At 42.4% G+C, this 25,391-nt stretch overlaps 1 protein-coding gene across 2 annotated transcripts in view; it reads left to right on the top strand.

Annotated features, from left to right (window-relative positions):
- Positions 1 to 3,524: 3,524 nt before the first annotated feature.
- Positions 3,525 to 25,391, top strand: part of LOC139144754 (LIM/homeobox protein Lhx5-like) — a 36,323-nt gene continuing 14,456 nt past the window's right edge. The window contains exons 1-4 of one of the 2 annotated variants that reach the window (XM_070715482.1): positions 3,525 to 4,619; positions 5,021 to 5,226; positions 10,049 to 10,614; positions 22,622 to 22,808. In XM_070715482.1, the coding sequence (XP_070571583.1) occupies positions 4,447 to 4,619; positions 5,021 to 5,226; positions 10,049 to 10,614; positions 22,622 to 22,808 (1,132 nt within the window). In that variant the 5' untranslated portion in view covers positions 3,525 to 4,446. The remainder of the gene's footprint in view (positions 4,620 to 5,020; positions 5,227 to 10,048; positions 10,615 to 22,621; positions 22,809 to 25,391) is intronic. The other variant, XM_070715483.1, reaches the window with a different exon arrangement.

Below are 25,391 nucleotides of genomic sequence, written 5' to 3'. Positions count from 1 at the left end.
CTTGCATTGACGAGTACGGTGTACCTCAATTTCTTGCTAGCCTCAATTTCACAGACGAGGGTTTCATAGTTCCTGAACTCACGATCTTCAGAATCGCCATTGCGTTGCGTGGATTTCTTGCCTACCACGGGGCAATATGGAAACCATGCTTTCGTTTAAAAATAGCAGCTTGTCAAAAATGTATCTTACGTGACTCTGGTCGGGTTGCTGAACACCAGCTGTTGGGGGTTCATGCTTTTGAAAGTGTAAGTGTCGAAGCATTACCACGGTATAGCTTACAGTAAACAGCGAGATGTGTGTGACATGCATGACTCGCACAATGCAAATCTCTTGTCGTTCGCCAACCGCTCAACAGATTTCGGCCTCTCAAAGACCGGCGTAGAAAAAACAAGAGACCCGATGTTGCGTTATATAAGTAGGACTGAACGCAAACACGGGGATGGATTTCCTGAAAGCCTATACTGTAAACGTGTGGAGAAAGTGCCTCTGCCTGTTGCTTCTTCTGAAATATGTAGAAGAGGTAGGCGATATACTTTTATACCACACACAGATTCAGTCGCCGTCTGGCGCATCTGGGATATCTTTTTAGCCTAAAAAAGTTCAGTAATTTTTTCCAAATGCGGGGCCTTCGTTTTGAATTTTTGCGCTCGATCATTTTTTTTCTGTCGGTGAAAAATTCACAGACGGAAAAGTGTAGGGCTACAATATTAATAAAATGAACGACATTTCTTTCCAAATAGGCCATTTAAAAATTTGGCGGGACGAGCTAAATTATGCATATAATTAACCAGAAATGCTGAGTTAAAACTAGTCTCCTTCAGAGAATATCTAAAAAAATATTAATCGAAAGGCATATTATGTCGAGTTTTCCGACTTTTCAAAAAAAAAAATGTTATTTATTTATTTTGCTTGGGTGAGGCAAACTCGGCGGTCTAAACTGGCCAAACGATGGGTTAGATTTTCAAAAAAATGCGCAGAATTTCTGTCCCTTACGTCTGTATCGAATTCTCGTCTTTTGGTGTTTGTTCTGTTTTCCTCGGCGGCCATGGCTAAATTTATTTAGACAGCTCTCTCGGCAATTCTCAACAACGCCAAGCCGCTTTGCCCGTATCGAAATAACCAGCCCTTTCAGATCGTTCAAATGCTAATGCGGCTCAGCAACAATGGCTGTTTGTCAAAGGTGCATTTTACATGCAAGAGTGGGCCCGGGAAAGTTAAGAAAATACGAACGCGATCTGTCGGTCCTGTCGGGGTCTGGGGCTTCCGCTGCCAACCATCAGACTATCTGAATAAACCATTCTATTATATGTATTCGTCAACCGTCCACCGGGTTTTAGAATTTCGAGGGTCAAACAACCTATGCCGCACCATGAAGAGTTTTACCGTCGTGTAAAGACACCTCTCGCTTTCTGTATAATTGTTTGTTAACCGTTTCACAGCATTTTCGAGTACTTAGCATAGAACAAACCATAGACAGTCTCTCACTTCATAAAAAGGTGTGAACAACATGTTCACGATCAACTCTTACTTTCTCATCCAACTTAGCGTTATCGTATCTTTACTGTCATTGCAAACCATCGGCGCATACACGTCCAGCACAGAAACTTATCCCCTGTGGAGACATTTTCAGTCGTGTTTGTTTTTCTTACAAGTTTTTTTTAAACAGGGGTCTCCAAAACTCCGCATCAGTACATCACCTATCAGCAAATTTCCTGCCGAATAAGGGCCGCTTTGATTAAACTGAGAGAGAGATTCCCATTCTGAAACGCCACCAGGAAAACAAAGCCTCCGAAGTTCTTTAAAAACTCGACGACTCGGTTGGTTCCTTTTCTGATCGCCTCTTTAGCGAGAGAGTGCGGCCCTTATTCACATCGAAAGTGGACTATTAAAGTGAGGGCCCATTGCCTTGTTAATGTTCAGCCGACCGTCAACTCGGCCACCAATTCTCCTGCCATTATCATAAATGCACTGAGCTTCAAATTTTGTTCTGCACCATACCATACACATAGAAATGTACGAAGCTGTGCATTAAAAACACTATCAATTTGATTTTCACCAAGCTGTTTCCTCCCAACGGCATTTTTTGTTGCAAGCTGGGTCGCGCTGGCTCTTGCATATTGAGTGTCCCGGGCTAACGCCCGATTACAATGTTCCTTTGGTGCCTTTTAGCATGCCAGTCCAAAAATGTTCGTCACTACAGTAGCGACTTATCGATGGCCTATTGGCACGTGATTAATACCACCACCCAAGTTTACGTCCACTTGTCAATAGTGGACAATTGAGGAACTTAGCACCATGGATGTACCTCAAATTTATAATCAGTCAAGCCCCCTCACTCGTGTGAACGGCCCAGCGATACCACCACCACCACCACCACCACCACCGCGCTACTTTCTTCCAAGTTCTGTCTCTCAGATTGGCGATATTTCAGGGCAAAGAATGGAGGGGAATCCCTCGCTGATGACGACGGGTGATTTATTTCTCCAATCGCGGCAAACAATGGAAAGGGCATTGGCCAATTTGTGAGCGAAAGCGATGACGAGAGTGTCGGTTCACTGTAGCCGAGACAATACGGTGTCATCGCGCCCCTAGCGACGCTTAGCATGATATATTGTGCTATATTTATCTAAAAAGTCCGTCTCTTTTTCAACCCACTGACGCCAACGTCATGGTCCAGATAAAGGTTAAAGAACCCTAACAAGGGAGAAAAACTTCCCTGGACGCAATATTTATTTGTCTTTCACGCGGCCTAATATCTATTGTTTACTTTGATTATGAAAATCTATATAACAACCTTTGTCTATGTTTTGTCTGTAGGCTGTCATCTCACTTAACGTGTTCTCGCTACCAAAAGATAGATGGCCGTGTTCACCTCAAAAAAAAAAATCCCAAAAGGTTGCAAGTGCGACAGACATGATGGGCCTGTTCGCTACTCGAGCCGTTTAATACAAACATTACATATTCTATACTATAGTCTCTTCAAGTGCTAAAACCAAACAGCGTAACTCCTTGTTTCGCGGCGACTGTTAAAAATCAAATATAGATAGTCGTATCGAATAAAAGCAGGCGTGACATAGGTCAACGTTGAGTTGCCTTCACTTGGCTGTATAGTTTACGTTTTTGTATCAATTTAAACTCATGCGAAAACACTCGATACGTTTCGGTGAAAGCGTAAAGTAAAGCTGGACTGGGTTACATAAGTGTTCAAACACTCCACCGGCTACATCAGCATAGCAAATCTGCTTGAGCTGGTTCACACAACTGTTTGGCTTACATACACGAGGCTTTCACAGCGAAAAAAAAGCGCTTCTGAAAGCCATGCACGGGTGAATGCGACTGGACGTAATGTCAACAATAGTCCAGAGCACCCGCCCATCGCTCTCTGGTTGGCTGTAAAGAAAGCTAATTAACATCAGAAAAGGGGTGGGAAGTAATGTCTCCCTAGTGACGGCGCTCTGATTGGCCGATGGCTTCCACGCCCTGTCAAGTCATCAACGTGATGACACAAACAGCGCCGAAGCGAGGAGATCCACTCGTGTGATGCTTAGAGTGAGGTGTTATAATTGGGACACTGTCAATTGGTAGTACGCTATAACAGTGGCTACAACTACCGACACAGGCCAGGAGAGAGAGAGAGTTGCATTCTGTGGTGGGAGGAATCACAAACGTGATCTGTGCTGAGTACGGCGTGAATTACACGACATTTAAGAGCTGCAACTGGGAAGGAAAGCAAACTGTCACTGCCATCGGCTTTTGTTTTTGACAACTCCGACATTCTTAATATACGTGTGGATACCGGTGTATATCAGAAACCTGGAACTAGCAAACAAAGTTGGTTCGTTGGGGTACTATGGACTCTGCCGATAGACTTCCAAAATCGCACATGACGAGCGAAGCATCTCCGGAGGCAGCAAAACGTGGTCTACCATTTTAGCGAGGAGGAAAAAAAAACTTGTACCCGAGTAATACTGTTAACAACAGACCGCAACAGCTGCGTGCACAGTGTACACATGGTGCTGCTATCCCCAATAGGTACAAGGCAAGCCAAGTAGTGGTTAGCCCACGACGAAGCCCTCCCGCAGCGTGCAGAGAGAGAGAGACAGTGAGACATACACACTTAAAGAAGGGTATCCAACCAGGTTGCTATCACCGTAGCAGAGTATTGGCCCGAGTGGATGTGTCCCTCCGGTGTGCAACAATCGACTCCGGGAAAATCGTCCAATAAAGCCGTGTATTCTTGAACACCCCACAGTGTGATCATACTTCGATTCCAAGCAAGCAAGCAATCAATAGATATTGTAAACCAAGCCGGATTCAGCTTCCAGCTACAAAGAAAAAAAATACGATTTAAGACGTTGTATATATCCCAACCGCTGTTGTATTCCATATACAGTCTGTATATCACACACTTATTTGCGTGGTTGTTATCCGTGGAAAAAAAGCAACATGGTTCAATTGTGCGCTGGCTGTGACAGACCTATTTTGGACAGGTTCCTCTTGAACGTACTCGACAGAGCTTGGCACGTGAACTGTGTCCAGTGTTGCGACTGCAAATCCAAACTGACCGACAAGTGTTTTTCAAGAGATGGCAGGCTTTATTGCCGAAGCGATTTCGTCAGGTAAGAACACTTTTCCTTTCTCTTCTCGTGTCATACCCTCTAAAGTAGGCCTCATTTGTCTTGTTCACGCAGTTAATGACGAGCTCACCAAATGTGCATTTCACACCTCATGGTTTTATGCAAGTACCATATCTGCCCAGCGACTGTTTCTCTTGCTATCCTTTCAACCACTCAATCACACCCGTGCATGGTTAATGGAGATCCTGATTGCTGGTTAGTAAACACATTCACTCAATGAGAACTCTGTATACTATTTGAAGTGGTTGGCTCGTCGTGTTGTTAAAACCCATAGAAGCATACAAAGATATGTATACATACCTTCCAAACACCGAGGAAAGCCGTGGCATTTATTTAGCAAATGGGAAAAAAAATTGCACATAACTTTTTCCTTTTTCTTTCAGGCGATACGGTACAAAATGTGCCGGCTGTTCTCAGGGCATTTCACCCAACGATCTAGTCCGTCGAGCCCGCAATCAAGTGTTCCACCTCAAATGTTTTACATGTATGGTGTGTCATAAGCAACTGTCGACAGGCGAAGAACTCTACGTCGTCGACGAGAACCAGTTCATTTGTAAAGACGACTACATGAGCAGTAAATCCCCGTCAGGTAAGAGAGACAGGAATATGGGTCTGTGTTTGTATACCTGACTTGTGTTTTTTGTCCCCTCTACATTTCACCCTACACATGACACATGGAGAAACCCGGGTTATGGGACACAGCTTTCAACAGAGAGCACCATTTCCGACGAGTTTGAACTGAGTCGGCACAGAAACGCACCTGCCCAGATACACGAGTTGTATGTTGACTCATGTTGACAGTTTAGCGGGGCGCAGACTTCTACAGTCGAGGACCTGACAGCTGGTTGCAAATGAAGTGAAATTGCAACGTTAAGGGGCAAAACTCAGCTGCTCTATCGATCGAGGTCTGAATCTAACCCCCTCCCTAAAAAAAGACGAACTTATTAGGCATGTGGTGACACACTTTCAATTTCAAGAAAACAGTCCCCTCCTGAAACGATTTTTAGAGAATTTGAAAATTCCGTGTTTAGGCACACTTTTATTACTTTCGGACAATCAAATTTCTAATCATGTTATACTGTGTGCTTTGTCAACGGACGACATATTTTCATCACATCTAACCCATTTCTGCTAGTACTATCCACAAGGAAGGGAAATAAACACTTTCGCCAAATTAAACTTGTCAGAAAGCCACAAATTGACGTATCTTGTATCTCTCTCGACCAGTGGTCCCGTGATTTGGAATTCTGTGCGCGAAAAACGCCGCTTAGATACGATTCGTTTTCAAATCATATTACTGCAGTGTTATAAAGCCAGCCAAAGTACATTACTGCGTGATTCATGTCCATTCATTCATTGGTCATTTGCATTTTCGGTGCCGTCTTTTGGCAGCATATTTGGGGGTCTTAACTCCTAGGGAAAAGGGTTGTTTATGGGTTTAAAGTGACTGCCAAATCACACGCTAATTAAATAATAGAAATTTGCCATTTGCTGGCATCGCCCCGCTCTTCCAGAAGTCCGATATTGCCAGCGTGAAGTTTACAACTTATTGACGTTTGCTGTTCACGGGTTCTGAGAACAAGGAGAGAACGAGTTTTGCACTTTCGCCTCCGCCGCCTGACGTGAGATTCGCTGCCGTTGAGAATGATTTATCACCGTGCTTCCATCGCCCTACTTAACGACAAGTCATTACCCGTAAATGATGTCCCTCTTTTTATTGCCGTAAGTCAGAACTGATGTTCCGTACCGATTCACCGCAACAAATCTCGCATTATGAATTTTTACAAGCGACGGCTACAAACTCACAACGGAGCCCGGTAGTTCGCCCGAAGGCGATACTGCCTCCCCGGTGAACGTTTCGCCAAATCCAACATGGCTGATCAGGCCAAAAGGTCGTACTCACCAACCAAATCCCCAAAGCTGGGGATTTACGTGTTTTCAACAGGACTGGGAAACGCGGAACGGTTGACGAGTTTTTACCATCCAAGGGGGGAAATCGCACAAGCGTGATAATTATTACCATCAGCAAGATATGAAGTTTACTAATGACGTATATACTGCAGCAGTATGTTGTAGCTGCCGGTGTGCGTGCGTACGATTTTTAAAGGGGACACTTTCGTCGTCTTTTTGACTGACTGAACGCCCTTCGTTGACAGTAAATGCAATTCTTTGCTTCTTTTATGTAGGTAGATCACAATTTAAATCATTTGGAAGCGCCATGCATGCACTTAGGTTGAAGCATCTCTCTCATGAGTTGAACAACTCACGAGTGTTTTCAACAGTGATAATGTATTTTACGCAATCGATGAAGAGTCGAAAGTTAGTCTGGCGAAACCGTACACCGAATGACGGCGAATAAAGTCCCAAAATATGTGTACAAATAGCATTTGTGCACTTGGAAGTGTGCAGTGACATACACTCACCCGAAGGTGTAACGGTTGTCTAAAGGAAAAATCGATACAGCATTTTGACGCGTTTTCCATGGGTTGAGGGGTCTCCTTGCAGCCAGAGGAAACCGATTGTTTCATCTGTGCTAGATCGCAACGATTAAGCACGATGCTCTGAGAAATGGTGCTGCCGCTATTTGTTAAAAAAAGCCTTTGTGGCCAGGTCTGTAATGCCTTTCCGCGCATTAAAATGACCTAACAACTAGATTCGAGCGGAGTTTGTAACGCCTAAATCGAGGTAAACATCTAGATACTGTTTGTGCGTCAGCGTGTGTGCCTGAGCGTCTGTCCCCAGGTTGTTGACAACACAACCATTTTGCGTTCGTACCAATACTAACCTCCAAAGAGCGCACTCGGTCAAACTGTGTAAGTATTAATCACAAAGAATTATTAATTATTCAGGTCCACAGATTGATTGAAAGTTATATTTTTAAATTCTATTTTTGGACAAAATCTGACGTACTGGTGCATCAAAGTGATCGGGTTGAGGAAATACGCTCTATTTTGTTTCTTTATGGCACTATATACAAGCGCTTTGATAGTTTCTAGATATATAGCGGTATTGAGATTCTGAATTGGTAGAAACACAGGGTTTGGCGACCAAAAATTGATGAGTGGCATCGGCCGGTGTATAGCGTTACACGAGGGCCTATTCCCACGACAAGCTCGGGGACCCCGATGGGAAGGAGACTGTTCCCATTCGGAAACATGTTTGAGATAGTGTGATCGTTAGTATCGATAATTACAACACTTGGCGGCAGGTTTCATTTGCCCTTTCAACAAGGCTTATCTACAAACCATCGCCGTATGGAGCGCGGCTGGAAAGGCCTAGCTGATCTCGTTGCCTGCGAGAACCCACCAGGGGATTTGTGTGAACGTACCGGTGGGCGTTCAAGCTGTCTGTCGGTACCAGGTCTCAATGCGGCTGTGCGCGCGCGCTCTCTCTCTCTCTCTCTCTCTCTCTCTCTCTCTCTCTCTCTCTCTCCTCTCAATACCTTGTGTGTGCATTATTGCTTAACAAATACGGTGTCACTCCAGGTTCTACGATGATAAATCGGCTCCAAGTGCCGTCGCCCGGGGCACCTCTAGCCTCGCTAACTCTTTGTTGTTGAATCTTGGTCATAATATCATACAGCATGACTGCTAACAGCGACCAGAATGCCAATCGTATCGTTTTGTCTGTCATCGCACGGATATACGCACGTAATATTGGCCGTAAACATCGACCGTGTTCCCACTTCGTTCGTTTTGGCCTCCACAGTCGCATGAAAGTGTTGCAACATTTTAAAAGAAAAGGAAAAATCGACAAGATATTGTCGTTTTCTTTCCATGTCCATTCGAACCGTAGAGGTCCTTTTATAGCGACCATATGAACGTCATTTTAAAACTTGAAATGGCGAGTTTCCTTCGAGGAAAGCGCACCAAGCTGTCGAGAGAAAGTCGCCGATGTTAAGTGCACAATCGGTGTATTTGTAGTGGGACAGACAAATTTAGTTCCTCGCAACATTCTGAAGACGTGGACAAATTCATACCGAAATGCATGGCTGAAACTCTTTATATTACCAGCGACTATTTCCGTATGGGCTAGCCGTAAGTTCTTTTGTAAACATCGGGGTATATTCTCGTTTGGGTATCGTAGGCGAAAGATAAACACACACAACAAAAAGTGAGCTGGAACGAACGTACCGTGACATTAAATTATATTTATAGTTTCATACATGTAAATATCAACAGGGTTATTCTGGTGCTTGGGAAGACATGCAATTGTAAAATGACTTGCACGGAATGTGGAGCCGCTATTGTTCACCGTCTTCTGTTGCACGCGATGTTTTTTTCACTGAAACAATTACGGCAAGTAATGACCGGATAGGGTTAATGATATTAGAGCTTGGAGTCATACCTATCGTTTTTTTTCCTGAGAATTCGAAGTTTAAGTGGTAACCAACGGCTCTCGATTACCGCCTCCCAATCTACCTCCACGACGGGACACTCTGTGATATATTCTGTCAAAAAGTTGGCTGAAATTCAGTTTGATATCTATGGGTCCACTGGAGGGTTTATGTTGTGAAACACTATGGTGTATGTTTGGATGGGCAAACTTACGAACGGGGGGGGGACGTATGTGATTTGACTTTCATAGTCGATAGCTAATCTTTCCCCAGCAACGAATGGCAGTGGTAAACGACAACGATAAACATAAGTGTGGATCCTGTATACTAAATGTTTAAATGAAATTAAAATTGGGAAAATTGTGACTACCGCACTATATTGGAGAAATCGAAGCGGCAGCATCCGAGCCTCGCGTGAGCCAAACCAGTGAATTCCTAAGGGACAGACCCTCTATGACAAATCCCTCGACAGAAAAGTCCCCCCAGCTCGACATCTATACCATGTTATTTTCCCTTTTCGGTGTGCATGATGCCCAACTCTATGCGAACTCACGCTCTGGGATTGTCGATCTGTCAACATTGGCCCTGCCAAGTATCCCCATTGTCTATATACGCACTGGCAGATCGCAGACCGCACTACCTACACACCATTTTGCGACTTCTGGTGGGTCTCATAGGAGCAAGGCAGGCTCTCAACCCATTCATGTAGCGTGTTTGCCAGCATGTATTTCGCGGCGGTTTTTAGGTGTACATACTCCCTCTCGATGGGTTAGAGGTGGGGGTGGAAATAAAGCAACATGCAAATATCGATCAGCGCCACGTGCGTGTTCGATTCCAGTGTGCTTATAAATCAGAATTTAGCCTTTTTGAAAGCTTTCACTAAGCATTACGTACCGACCTACTGCAGCGTCAATTGTTTATCGGGGGGTAATAAATTTCGATTTGTACATTGCTGATGACCTCTCTCTGAGGGGATCTGCAATAAAACAAATGAAATTAGCAAGTACCCCTTAGTGTACTTTTCGCCAATAAAATTACGAGTGTTTATTTTTTCTTCCTCTCTCTCTCTTCACAGCAGATTCACCTGAGACGGATCTCGTTGGAGGTCATCTGAGCAATGGAGTGGTCAACTCGAACGGCTTCGGCCTTTCAAACGGAAATGTCAACTCACTTCTGCACAGCCCACCGAGTCTGGTGAACCAACCGGCCACGCCGGCGCCCCCTCCGTCGGCACCCGTCCCCCCGCCGGCGCAGACGCCGATGGACGACACGGAGAGCCAGCCGACACCGCCGACGCAGGGGGACTTGGAGGAGGACGAAGACGACAAGGACGACCTGTCGTCGATAAGCGAGAGCGTGGAGCCGAGTACGAACTCGAACGACGGCTCCCACACGAACGGTGACTTAAACACAAATAACAACGGTGGCATGAATAACGGAACGCCCGCCACCACTCCGACGAACAATGAGAATACGGACTCAAATAACGTTACAGGAACTAAACGACGGGGACCACGTACCACTATCAAAGCTAAACAGTTGGAAACCTTAAAAGCAGCATTCAATGCCACGCCAAAACCCACACGACACATTCGAGAGCAACTGGCTCAGGAAACCGGACTTAATATGCGAGTTATTCAGGTAGGAACAATTATATGCGATATTATTCACTATTAGAAAGACATATAATTTGTCATTCTGAGAACTGACAAGTTCTATCCGTTCAAACCGACACCAGGCTTCCACCGTCTTACCACATGCAAAGAACAGGGTGGCTTCTTCCCCCTGGAGAATTAGGTACGCTTTTGAATACGAAGTTTCGGCTCTCGAGTTTTTTTTTCCAATCGCCTGCACTGTTCGTTATTAGTTCGACTTCATTGACAACAAACTAAAGAATTTGCTATCTAAGCCCTTTTAACGCGTGATACGCCCGATGAAAAAGGTAACGGCGCTTGGAGAAACGCAAACTGGACGTCAAACGAAGCATGCTTGTAATCGAACATTTTATCATGTTAGGCGAGCTCCACTGATGTGCACAGATGCTTCATATATTTGACAACGCCGTCAAACCTCTGCAAATACATGACGGTGGGGTACTTAGAGATGCAGAGAGCACACGGCAAGGGGGGATTTAATGCTAGCGTCAAATTGAGAGAAATTGCGCACACTGATAAAACAGAAATTGAATCGCCAATACATTTTCCAACAATAGCATGACAAAAGGGGTCCCTTAGTTCCCAACACCACGAGTTACTTTTCCCGAATCTGTCAGCTTCTCGACGATGGAAAGTGGTTCGTGTGAGGAATTCGAAAATTATTGGTTGGTGCGTTAACAGTTGAAATCCGGGTGGAGATTCAGTCACGTGGATTTATGAAGAGTATCAAAAGTTGCGGTGCAGTATCGGAAATAACAACCCGTTTAAATTCTTGACCAGGACTCGACCATATTCCAGCATATCAGTTATTTTTTTTTTAGATCCAAGCTGTCACGTGATGGCGTTTCTCGTATGCGGGAATTGAGGGAGAAAGAAATCCCCGGTATTCCTTCGTGTTATGTCTGCTCGTTGCTACGTGAAACTCATCGCGGCCAGTGAAACGTGCAAATCGCCATTGCTCTTTGAAAATACTTTCTTTTTATTCCGGTATGGTGAATTACAACGCAGGCGTGCATGCAATCACCCCCCGAAACCAGAGACATAGAGCTGCGCAAACTACACCCACATCAGACAAACTGCCGCGGGAAAACAGGCAGAAGCCCAATCTTGCCATATGTCGGCATTCGTCTGAACCTGTAATTTTAATATGTGACCACTTTTGTTTTTCAAAATGGCCAACCTCTCAGGTTTCTCATTTAGTTGTAACATTTTCGATTTTTTGTTTTGTCCTCGGCCCTGAAGGATGGCTGTGGTTTCTCGTTGTCTCTCACTTGAGAACACATCAGACCCGACGAGGGTCGATGAGTTATCGGGAATTACCCAATTAAAACGAGGTAGCGCTTCGCAAGCACTCAGCTGGTCGGTGTTTAGCGGCAAATTTGAAGACAAAATATGATCACTTTTGCATATATTATGAAAAAAGGTTTTCAAAGTGTGCGACGTATCCATGAAACATGCCTTTTTCTTAGACTGCATTTCGAAGGAGAGTTACCGTTTTGTTCGAAAAGTTCAGCTAAAATTTGTTTCCATGGTGACAACTGCCGAAATGTTTATTTTTTCGTCGAAAGGACAAGTCAGCAGTTTTCGTTAAAATGTTCTGATTCTTTTTCGGATTCTCGAGAAAATATTTTGTCGTGTAAACCGTTTTTGCTACGCATACTGCTTCAAACGCGTTTCCCCTGTACTACTGGATTTGAGAATTTATCATAGGATAAAATAAATTTGGGCTTCTTAACAAACTTTTACAATAACAACAACAACAACAACAACAGCAACAACAATAAACCTGATAGTATAACGATGCGAGGTAAACACTTTCGGGCGAATGTAACCCGAGCGTAACTGGTATCAAAGAAATAGAAAGCGACAGCTTGTGAAGAAGCAAAACTTGATAATGTCAGATTTGATACTTCCGCGTAAAGTGTGTGCATTGAACTGCGAATCTGAAGCCATCTATAATGGGCAGTTCTTTACCAGCAGAGCTTCCACTGGGAAAAGTGATGGGCATGGGTCAACTCGAAAAAATTACAATAAGGTATTCGCCCCGGTTACAAGCCAGTGATCCGAACCCGGCGGCTTGTCTTTCCTCTTACCCGCCTTTAGATTCGGCTGGTACTTAAGTTTCCGACCTCGCAATGTTTCCCCCTTCCCGCGGGGAGCGCACTGGCCCCGAGGCTCCCACTTGCGTGTACGCACTTCTAAGATCACCGATAAAGGGCACGCTATGGATGTCGTCAGATATGCAACTCACAGCTTGGGGTTGTAATTGAAACCCATACTTCTTCCGCGCATGACCGACATCCAACGTAAATGTACGGGTCTCCTATTCCTTTTCCCCTCTTCAATCCAATAAAATTTGATGGTTTTCAATTTCAGAACATTTCCATAATCTCGACATTTTTTGTTGTATACAATTTTCACTCGTCTTGCTTTCACATCATGAAAATGAGAATCGATTAGTCGGTGCATTGAGAGAAATAGGAAAATAAAAAGCCGGAATGCTATACGTCGTGCAAACATCTAAAACTCGATGTCTGCAATGAGATACATTCAAAGATAGCATCACCAGCACGCTTTCCTTCAAGTCCGAGTTCTATTCATATGTACCTGGTCAGCGGGACGATCTTCACACATTGCAAAAGAATGCGAGGGGAGGGACTGACGATTGACAATAGGGGGGACATCTATCTACACACTGTTTAACCAACCGTGGAGCTACCTTGGTGGCTTCATGAAGCAACCAACTCAGTAAATAACTCAACTCTAGCACACGCGATACATACGTTTTTCTGCATGTGGAACGGCTTTGGCGGGTGAAGTCTCCCGAAATGGAAGAACTGTCAGATTAATTTTATTTATTTAACAGAAAGGAAAATAGTATAAATCAATACTGAGTGTTTCTGGGAAAAACTGAAACGTCAACGGACCCTGGTAGTAAGTAATTTTCGTAGAATTATAAGAGACAAGTTAAATGCTTCGATGGGATTGTACAATGATAAGAAAGTATTGATGAATACGTTTTCAAACCATGTTCCGCTTAGTCTAGAGATTAGCATCGTTCGCCGGTAATGTTGAAAGGGTTACACGCATTATACTCGGAGCTAAACTTTCTTACAAATGTTGATCTTGACGCATGCTTTCTTTTGTGTTCCCTGCTCCAAGGGTCAAAAGCGGGTCACAATGGGAAATTGTCAAATTCACAGGTTACAGGGCGGTTTTTATGCAAACCTGGGGTTTTCTCATGTATATCGTGTAAGCGTCATCAGCACGTCTCTATGGGCTGTAAAAATTCCTTTAACGCTTGGCACTCATTGTTCACAGAAGGTAAAATTCTTCATTATCTCAGTTAAATTATTAAAATACATTACGTGGTTATTTTTCAACTCGTGCCTGGTGGACCAGCACGCTCCTGCTCCGTCGGTATTCGTGTCCTTTTCAGGTCTTTGTTAAAAGAGTAAATTTATGGTGACATCCCGGTAAAAAAGGGACCAAAGTGCCTGCATATTTGTTCAGTGCGCGGTAGCTATTCCTATGTTTATGACATGGCTGTTTGTATTCAACATGTTCGCCAGGGTAGAAATTCCGCCCCCGCGGGCGCAGGGAAAAGAGGATCGTTTTCCCTGAACCACACGGAATGACGTGTCTATCATTCTCGCCTTGAGGTGCGAGTCGCTTTTTGGGTACAAGTTCAACGACGGCAAATTTCTTTTGTAAAATTATGTAAGAGTTCCGGTTAGAATGGTGTATTTCGTGAAAAGCAAGGGAGACAGGATGCTTACTACAAGGAGGGCTTGCTGACTCGCCCCCGGTTTATAATGTGTTACTGAGTAAAAACTGCGCTGACCGATAGAGTCTAGTGAAATGAACATCCATGAAATTTACTTCAATTTTACAGAAACACGTGTGCATCCAAAATGTTTTGCGACTTAATAGCTCTACATTGAAGGCAAGCATATGTTCACCAGGGTAACAGCGGATCTCCTGCAGAAAAGCCTAATTACGACCTGCGAAGTCCCGTGTATATTTGATGAACAAGCATAATTATTTGTTTTCTGGCACAGAAAAATAATTTCAAAATGGTGACCCGAAACCTCGATGATGGTTGGTTAGTTTATTTCCTGGTTATGACTCACGGACTTGGCAAAGATTCTCAAGAAATGAAAGCCTTGTTGCAAGCTATGTCGAAAAGACCGTTAGTTGAGAAATATGAAAATTGTATTTGATGTTGCATAAATTTGTGTGTAATCGCGCTGCTTAATTATCTTCCGAAGAGGTTGCATCCTGTACTGTAGGGGAAGTACAACCACGTCAGCGACATTGACAATTATATAGGGCTTCCTTGGTTGGAGTCTTTGCTATTCTATTATACATACGCATAGTTTTTTTGCCATTAACGTTGGTAGAGTTATATTTGAATTTACTTTCCATATTGTATGGAAGTTGGGTTTTTTTTTCTCGTGGCAACGGTCGACAGTCCAATGAGTTCCCACTGACGCGAATTCCGTTTTCCGTGTTTTCCATATGACTAATGCACAAAAGGGCACACTCTCATTTCTTTTCGCTGGAGAGCCCACAAACACGCATCGTTCAAACATCTAGCTGTCTGGTCATAACGGGTTCAAAAGAGACGGGGGATTTGCATGAGTAAAAGCCACTCTTAAAAGCACAGGAAACGTTATTCAGAGCAAGGTCGCTTTTTTGCGCATTCTTTCTTGAAAAAGCATTTGACAACAGTTTGATGCGGCTGAAGGGAAATGTCTCAGCGTGCCGTCGGTGCGCTCGGATCTCGTGGCAAACTGCGTCTTTCTTGCCGACGACCAGCATGTGCAAAAACAAACCGCCGCTGGTTTTCAAAACAGACATCTCGCTGCCTCGTACCGCTTTCCAATAATCTCAAATATTTCATCGCGTCTCGACATCGAATCCGCCCTAGTTGGAGATACAATATATCTTACCTCGCACTCGTGGCACCCCGTGGTGGATGCAATGGTAATCTTTTAAACAAAAATAGGGAAAAAGAAAAAAAAGAAAGAAAAGACGAGTCTCGAAATTCACTGATACGTGCGTTGAATCTCGTTTTGTTGTGTATGTGTGTGGACTGCTATGCATTTCGATCAAATGGCGCGCTTTCCATTCCCCTGTCGTCTGGTGATAGGGCCAGCACTGCGCCGATCATATGTTTACCACAGTCTTTATGTTTTTCTCGGGCGTGTTCCAAAAGATTATGTCGTCATTTGCGAATATGCGCTGAATGGTGGCCGTCCACCATGGCACAAGAAAAGTGATCGTTAATTACCAGCCATTAGAAACATCACGGCATAATTATTTAACCTAGCAAATGTAATTAAACGACGCTCTTGACCCGAGTTTGTGGTTTAACTATTTGATTTGGATATATTTTCAAGTCGAGAAGACGGCAACGTCTGGCCGGGGTAGCTGTCCAGCTGTCCCAGATCGTTCAGGGCTCTATCAAATTTTCGCATTTGGCGAGAATCTCTGAGAATATTGCCCATAAATTCAGAAACAGCAGAGGGAGGGGGGGGGGGGGGTTGGCTCTCTGTTGTCAGTGGTAAATATAGTCAACGTTTGATGAAATATGGCGTTAATGTTCACTGAGTTCAAAAAGTTTTTTCGAATAAATGAATGAACAGTGACCGTCAAGCAATGGAATTGCATATGCAAGATATACAATATACACATCACTCTGTTCCTTTAGTCCAAGTACATAGTAAAAATTACTCTTAGTATATTTTATTGAAACACCAACTTCAACAAAATTTTCTGCGCTTAAACATGATAGACTGTCCACCTCCAATCTATACCAAAAAACGTCCAGCCAAGGACGTGGCGCATTGTATATTCAGCGATCGACGTACACGTAGTATACCAGGTTTGATTTATGGATCAATTTATTCTCTCGGTTGACGGACGAGGAGTGGGTTCCGCCTAGACAGCCTGGGAAAACGTTACAATTAGTTTTTCGTCAAAAAATAGTCGCGGCAATTTTCATTTTGTACTATGTGTGGGTATTTCTCAGCATTCAGACGACCTCGAAATAAATAACCATCGCCCTTCAAATTGGACCAGACTGTACGGGGATTTCATCTCGGCTCCACAATTAGCGTTGAAATGAAGCCACTCTCCCATGCCTTTGAGTGGATTTTTTCGGAAACGACTCATATCGCCAATTGCTCAATCGAAATTATTCAACTTTTGGTATTGTTTTCACATTTCTGTGGTTAAACGTTTTGTAAACAGCTGTTCGTGGTCGCATTTTAGGAAGATAGCACAGAGAGCTTTCCTATCGCTCAATAGTTTTGCCCTTTCCATGAACATAAACCATCTGGGCAGACGACTGTGATTACACAGCAAGCGCTTATACAAACCTCTTCCTACATTTTTTTGGTCGAATTTATGGAAAAGAAAACCCCACAAACCGCAATGTGTGTCCAAGAAGAACCGAGTTTAACTGAACTTTACTCGGCAAGCTTAGAGAAATTGCTTCTTGAAAATGCACAGCAAAATAATCTAGGGGTCTCCTGTCATCAAGTCTACATGGAAATATTTTATCGGCAGGCATCTCGTAAATACTGTCCGGTGACAACACGCAACGTTCTCTGTCGTCGATTGCTTCCATTTGCTAGCTCACTACGGTCGTAAAAAAGTAAACTTTATCAAAACCCCACGATGCAATATCGCCAATATGGAGCTTTTGACTGTTTCACGGAAGCTTTCGAGGTAAAGAGCGAGATCTCGGAGATAGCGAGAGTTTTAGATCACCTGTCATGATGCGTCATTTTACTGATATCGGCGCCATGTTTATCACTTCCTGGCTATCTGAGGCACCTATCTGTTCATCCGAGAGCAGATAGAAAATCCTTTCGTTGGGGGAGTTCCATCACAGAAACAATACGCGTTTTCCACTCGCTACAGGGGTTATCTGTCTGCTAGGGTGAGGGGGTGATGTGTACGTGAACGATTTCTATAATTACAGCAATTCATCAAGTAGAAGACACCTACATTAGGTTTCAACTTTAACACCAACCTTTAATTCCATCTATTAAGATATTACATGCCATTTGAGACTGAAAAGTAAAATTATGAGGTCACGGGTACGTTTTTTCGTCCAATTCCGGCAATTCTGCGCGCAAGATTACGAGAACAACCATACTGAGTACTTCTCGCGTGTGAACAAACGACCGTGACGACAAGTGACGTCATTTTCAAACGGCACGATCTGTATCGGTTGCGGGTGACACTACAATGTTGACGGGTTTCAATAATTTCCGAAAGCTTCCACCATTTGAAGTAAACTGTCCGCGAACGCGTGAACAAATTTACAAGAAAATTGGGGAGGTTTCTGACTCGTTACATTTATTAAGCGCAAACAAACTAGAAATGGTCCACTCATGAAGTATTTGTCAATTAAGTGGCAATCTTGGCTTCCGTCGTACACGAATCGGAGTGCTCTTAATGTCACAACTACATTCAGTGAACAATGACTTGACAAAACGGAAGGCCATTTTCGTCGATTTCTGACATCAGGGGCCTTACGTGCATGTTGAAAAAAACACGACAACGACGGCTGACAGCCGTGTGCATATAGTTATCATAGTGCTTGAATACATTCTTATGGAAAGTGCCAGGCACTTGAATCTAACCAACGCCGTGAATTAATAATCTGTAATTTCCAAAGATGATTTTCGAGTTGTCGAGTTTTGATATGTTGCGGGGTTGAAAACTTAAGAAGAGAGTGGAGCGTTGCTAAACAACACTGTGTTAGAAACGATCCTCTTCTTTGGCCGATCTTGTTTTGGTGTGCCCGAAACGCGAATACCATGAGGTTTTGATCTGCACTTACAACTTGGGAAGGCATTACAACTCAAAGTAGGAGAAGAAATTAGTATCCATGTTTTGACAGACAGCTGTGGTTACATCTGAAAAATGTGTTAAAATTATGCTTACAGCGTGACTCAGTTTTCGTTTCTGATACGAGTAGTTTTGCTCTGTTCAAGCGAAATGATCAGACGGGTAAACACGCATTTCACCGAACTTGTATTTTTTATGGAGCTCAGTATTTCAAGTTCAACAATCGTGGCGGAGATAATATCGCCTTTGGCAATGTTGTGCATATGTATAGATGTTTTGAAATTTTGTTTTGGCTTTACGCTCCGTTACACAATTTCACTCAACGTGATTTCATCTATGAGAAAGCTGAAATGACTTTTGAATTCATGAGGATATTCTTTATGCACGGTTGAAAATATCATTGTAAAATAATCACTAGAGCGAAATTGCCCTTTAAACCCGTAATGTATCTACTTATACATGTGCATATATATATATATATATATATATATATATATATATATATATATATATATATATATATGATAATAATAAAATAATACCAACAGATCTGTATATGCAAACAAACATATAGATAAACAAACAAATTAAATAATAAACAATTACGACACAAGTCATCGCGAATCCTTCAAGATACGAATGTTTACAGACAGAAAAAGTATTTCATTGCTGGTCGTTCTACCTAACTGTCGCCATTATTCATCATTCAGACATCCTTCACGAAACTAGCATTAAAGCAACATGAAAAATTATACAACTAACCATAAAAACAAAAAAAACCAATATTATATGGAATCATTAAACTGCTTAGAGTAATGTCGCATCATTGTGAACATCTCTCTCTCCTTGCATGCAGTTTTTTTGTTTATTTATTTACTTCCTTCCTTCATGTCTATTTTGTCGCATCTTTTCTGCGAAAACAACCAGAAATGGGAACGACTGCACATACATTTGAATGCCAATTTACATCATCAATAATTTTTATGATTTTTGCTGAAAATTTCGGCTCACTCTACCAGATACATATGTAGTTTGGCAATTTTGAATCGGTCGAATTGGCAAATTACAATCCACAAATAATACGTGTTATATATATATATATATATATATATATATATATATATATATATATATATATATATATATATATATATATCATGTATATAATATGTATGTATGTATGTATGTATGTATGTATGTATGTATGTATGTATGTATGTATGTGTGTGTATGTAAAGGGCAAGTTCAACGACGCACTCAGCGCTTAGGCACACTTAACATCAAATTACATCACATTGATACTGAGCAAACTAAAATTATATAGTTTCCAACTTCATGAAATATTGTTTTCTTCAAGCAATATCGTGCAATGAAAATAGACAAGGAAGTGTCAGTTTTGCAGTCAGTGACTCATTTTAATTTCATAGTTCGTTTCACGTATAGTCGGTAGACTTTTCATAAGCAACTGATCGCCAAATACCACACTCGTTCTACAACCACTCGCTAAATACCGTCGATTTTCGATCTTCATTGTAAAGCCAGTCACGAAATTATAGGAAACGCTGCCCGACTGTCTGTTCGAATTTGCACACGACTTTCCCCTCACAACACACAAAAAGTCAGACACAGGTTTCGAAGACGAGCTATTTGCCCGCGCTCCCAGCAGACGAGACATTGTCGGTTGCACTCTTCACCCTGCAATCGACAAATAATCAATTTTCAATCGCTAAATGGGGGTTGTATCTTTCACAGCGATCGCTGTTTACATACTAATCATGGTAACGAATTATCGAGGGGAAGGAAGACAAGGCCAGAGAGAACGGGTTGTATTTTATGTTCGTCTGTCAACAGAAACTGAGAGGCACCGGAAACAAAAGACATCCAAAGCACGAAAAAAACTGACTGCTGGCAAGTGTTTTCTGCTACCCTGAATCCTTAACTTGGAAAATATCACAAAGGGCATTCATTTCATGTACATTTTCAAATTCAATAGAAAGCGCACGCATGATCAATATATTCGGTGGCGGATAGTCGTGGAAAAACACAGCAAGTGTATCAACAGAGGGCAAGTTTTATCACCAAAGTGACATGTGTATTCTGCGTTACAGAAAAGTATGAAATATTCCCCCTTTTTTCACGAAATTTAAATATGTCTTGTGAATATTTTGTGTTTTTATGGTTTTTTATTTTAACACAAATGTGCAACGTGCAGGTGGCTGGCAATTAGCGTGACCGGGAACGTACATTATGTAATGATTAAGTGTATTATGAATGTGTACAACTGCAATCGATCTAGCACTTAAGTCATGTTTATTGTACATTTACACGAATATGCAATAATCACTTGAAAAGGACACAGATTCGTTTTCAAACACGACCATAATAAGTGTCGGCGTGACAGGAGCGTCGAGCATGTCAGGCCCCATTGTTTTCTCCTAAACGCTGTCATATTTCACGGACTCGGATTCCCTTGAAACTTTGGTGTCTTTGAAAATGTGCAATTTGCCATTCCAGCGGCGTCCGAAATGCATTTGTTTCTCGTCGCGTTTTTTTGTACCCGTCTCCCACCTTTCCAGTGAAAAGACACGACAGGGGTTCTTAAAAAGATGGTCGATTCGAGAAGACAACGTTTTTAAGCGTCAATATTGCTTCGCTGAGACAGCGGCGAAGAGTCTGTAGGGAATTGCAGATGAAAGGGCGAGTCCGAATGATAGAGCATTGTGTTGCAGTGCGGAGACAGCGGTACAAAACGTGCACATCAACTGTTCAATCGACGTGTAAATTGCGCCCTTAATGCCTACTGCCATCCCAGAGCTGTCGTTAGAATATACAAAACGTTGATGACTTCCCGCCTATGTCATCGAAACGAGAAATCAACAATGCAGGCCCCTGCATTTCTTGCGTTCATTTCAGCTCGATCTAAATTTCAAATTGTTAGGGGGAGGGGAATCCATGCAACAACCGACTGCCAAACCCAACTATGTGACCTGGATAGCCTCGAAGGCTGGTACACACTATTAATGCTCAGGAACATTTTAACCGGGAAAATGGTGAAAACATCCAAGCATGTAAACATTTCTGAAAATGTCCACACACGTGCACATTGCTTCACATTCCTGAAAACCTTCCTTCCATCAACACCGATCGCCCTAGATACGTACATCGGTTGCCAGGTTTCCACAAAGAATAGCACTCGCTTCCTTAACTTTTAAAGCGCTTTTGTCAAAAGCGCACTAGTTTGGTGTATTGCCCTGCTATAGAAATCTATCCTATTGTCCTTGTGAAAAAAAAGTTGCCTTTAAAGAAAGAAGTTTCTTTTGATACGTAGCAACATTAGCGTGTTTTTGATCTAAACCACATACAAAGTACATTTCAACAAAGCCATAGCACTTTCATCGATGCAGCAAAAAACGACAGCGTTCATGTTTCCCTCCTTCGAGTGACATAATGGACAGTTTGAAAAATCTGACGCTGTCTAGTCCGCCGATTTGGGGAAATGCGAATTTCATCCGTGCATGTCGGGCTGCCATGGAAGTTATTTTGGCAGATTATGGGATACGAAGCAACATAAACAATAATGTTGATTGCCTGCGAAAAAGTCCCAACAGCGTGTCAGACTCGAATCCGACTGAAACGTTTGTCCAAGTGTGGTCGGGGAGCCGCACTGTTGCCGCTTTCTCAGAAGTTATACCCCTAGCATGTGGTGGTGGTTATGGTGGCGTGTCGGCCGGGGATAGCAATGTACAAGATGCATGCAAAAAACCAACAAAAACCGTCAAACGTAATGGATCGAAAGTACAGCAAAATAGCTATATGTCTGTCGATTGTGAATGTATGTCAAAAATGACGGCTTGCCCGAGTGCGTGTCTCCTCAGTGGTATGTATGTATATATATATATATATATATATATATATATATATATATATATATATATATATATATATATATATATATATATATATATATATATATTTGCGCCCAATCAAAAATGTTCTGAATAACCGACACACTTGTCATTCGATCTATGCTTTGAGCAGCGCATCACGAAACGTGACACTACACATTACAACGCTGTCCCTGTAACAAGGTAAAAATGTAACATCTATACATTCTTGGTTTTCAGGTATGGTTCCAGAACCGGAGGTCGAAAGAGCGGCGTATGAAGCAGCTCAGTGCGCTAGGAGCAAGGCGACACCATTTCTTTCGGAATCCTCGCAGGATGCGGGCGCTCCGAACGGCCATAGGTGGACCCTACGACATTGAAAACGCCTCTGATATGATGGGTAACCCGGGCTTTAATTACTCACCAGGTGATTATACTTATACAACATTTTCTTTAAAAATCAATTAAGAGTCAACCGACGTTCAAAAAGGCTTCCACTTTTGCGTATGTCGAGTGATCTTTTGCAAATGCCAATACAAAAAAGTTCATACACAGGATCAAAAAAACGCGAATTGAGTATGCCAATTATATAGTATAACCTGTGACTGCACAGATTCGAATCAATGAATGGTCTAGTGCGGTAATGTTATTTTTGCATTCCTAGGTGCCGTCGCAGCTATTAAATCGTAACTTTTGTTCAGTTTGAGCGGTTGATTTTGCGAGGTTGCGTAAACTTTGGTTGACCTCAGTAAAGGGCAATTGTGAAAGGTCTACAAAGTCCATCCACTCATTCATTGATTGTGGAAAAGCTGTTGTATGTGCATGAGCTTTGTGAGCGTAGCATTGGTCAAAAGATTGGATAATATCTCAACTGAATAGAACAATGCAGGTTAGCGCCGTATCTGGTACGATGTCGTGATTCAAAGAGGCTGCTTCGTAAGAAAGAAGAAACTCATCTTCAAATTGTACCGTCTATTTCAAGAAATTACAATATCTGACAATGATTGACAATGATATTCAACCCAGTTCGCGCACACTCCGTTTATCCCCAGTGCGACTCGGGCCTATCACGGAAACAGTACCACAGTAAACGACGATGCTCTTACGACCGAAATGTTGTGTTTACGACATTCATCTGTAGTGTCATTGTCCAATTCAGCTTCCAAGCAATATGTGTATGATCAAAACACCCCCGCGGAGTAAAATGTAATGAAAATATTCCGCGATGATCGAGATACCCCAGAGAGACATGTATGAGCGTATCTCCAAAATTGATCATGGCTTTGCCAGATGGACTTTGCAGGCGAATATTTTGCCGTGTAAAACTATGCGCGGTGAATAAAAACCAGCCTTCTCTAGCATGCATTCAACGAGTCTGCTGATTTGGGCAGATCTAATCAACAGATGAAAAAATACCGGTTTATGTAAACGGTTTAGACACAAACCTTGAATGACGTATAAATACATGTACCAACAATTTGAACGAGTACCATGCTGATTCTCAACAAATGGATGATGTCATTCCGATGACGAATTAAAAACGACAGTGCGGAGTTGTAACCTTTGGTTATATTTCACACGTTTATGTTTAAGAAAACGTACATTTTTTGTCTTCTCCAGACCTCCGTATATTATGTCGAACTGCAAATTATCGCATTTCACTTTGGAACACTACGCGTGGTATACAATCTGCAATGTTGATTGGTGACAACGACATTTTAGTCCGGACTAAAATTATCAGTTGTCAACAATTACATGTGACATCACAAACCTGAACAAAAGACATTCCGGCGGATTTTTTTGAGATGAGAACAAGAAACAGTGCTCCAGAAACAACACATAAAAATGGAAAATACATTATAAGTTACAACTAATGGTATATATATATATATATATATATATATATATATATATATATATATATATATATGGATTGATGGGTGTATTCTAACTACGGTCGTCTTTATACTTGAGTTGTTCAGTGAGTCAGTCCTAGCGAGACACTGTCCATTGCACTTTTTTATTGTTCATGTCTCATTTTTCAAAATTTGTGAAACCGTAAAAAATATTTTACCTGCTGGTGTCTCTCGCTCCTTTCAAATTTTCGCGGAGAGCGTTGGCGTTTCGACGGCCAATAAAAGCACCACTGGTGTATTTCATTCTAAGAATGAAATACAGCGAGGCGTGCTCCGGTGTTTTGCTGGTAGTCGTATCAATTCACTATGCTAACTGTTGGTTGTTTTGTTTACCAAAAGAAAATAAAGTTAGAAACAAATTGATTACTCTGGTAGCAACGGTGGGTCAATGAATAAAGTATATCGTCAAACAGAGAAACGAAATACGACGATGCCGGGAGGGAGAACTCCAAAAGTCACTCTTGTTGAGTTGTCATAGAAACAGCTGGACAGGCTGTTGCAGCTGTATCCTGAAATTGATTTTTTAGAGTTTTTATTGCTTTTATCTGTAAGGCAACCCAACTCACCCAGTCGAAGACCATACAACCGCCAGAAATGTGGATTTTTAACAAAAAGGATTCTTGCAAATATTCAAAACAACACACTCAACATTTTTCAGCAAGTCTGTAATTTGGGCTTAGAGCCTTCTCTCTGCCTTCAATCTCCGAATTTCCCGAAAGGGATGGGGAAGCTCGCTCCGAGTCTTCGCACCGCGTAAGGTGCGCCCGTAACCATGGCAACGACGAAGCTCTACAACATCAGATGGATTAATGTAAAACGATTGGCTTTATTTTTTTTAAAGAAGCGTTCGGAGACAAAACTGACATCATCATTACCCGTTGTGGTTTTCGCTAGCGGCGTCAAACTTGATTGCAAAATGGGTTCCGAATGGCTACCTCTCCCGTTTTGAAATCGACCAGCCTACTTGAGGACAAAACCTATGCGATGCGCCTTCCTACGAGAGAACGCGGCTTATTTGGCTTGTAAGTCCATTAGTCCCCGTGTATGATTTCCCCCCAAATGCGAAACGGTGGTAAACAATGAACACCAGATTT

This window comes from Ptychodera flava, chromosome 12, assembly GCF_041260155.1.
Source record: "Ptychodera flava strain L36383 chromosome 12, AS_Pfla_20210202, whole genome shotgun sequence".
Classification (NCBI taxonomy): Eukaryota; Metazoa; Hemichordata; class Enteropneusta; family Ptychoderidae; genus Ptychodera; species Ptychodera flava.
Note: the sequence above shows the minus strand (reverse complement) of the source record. Positions and strands in the feature narration are given on the sequence as shown.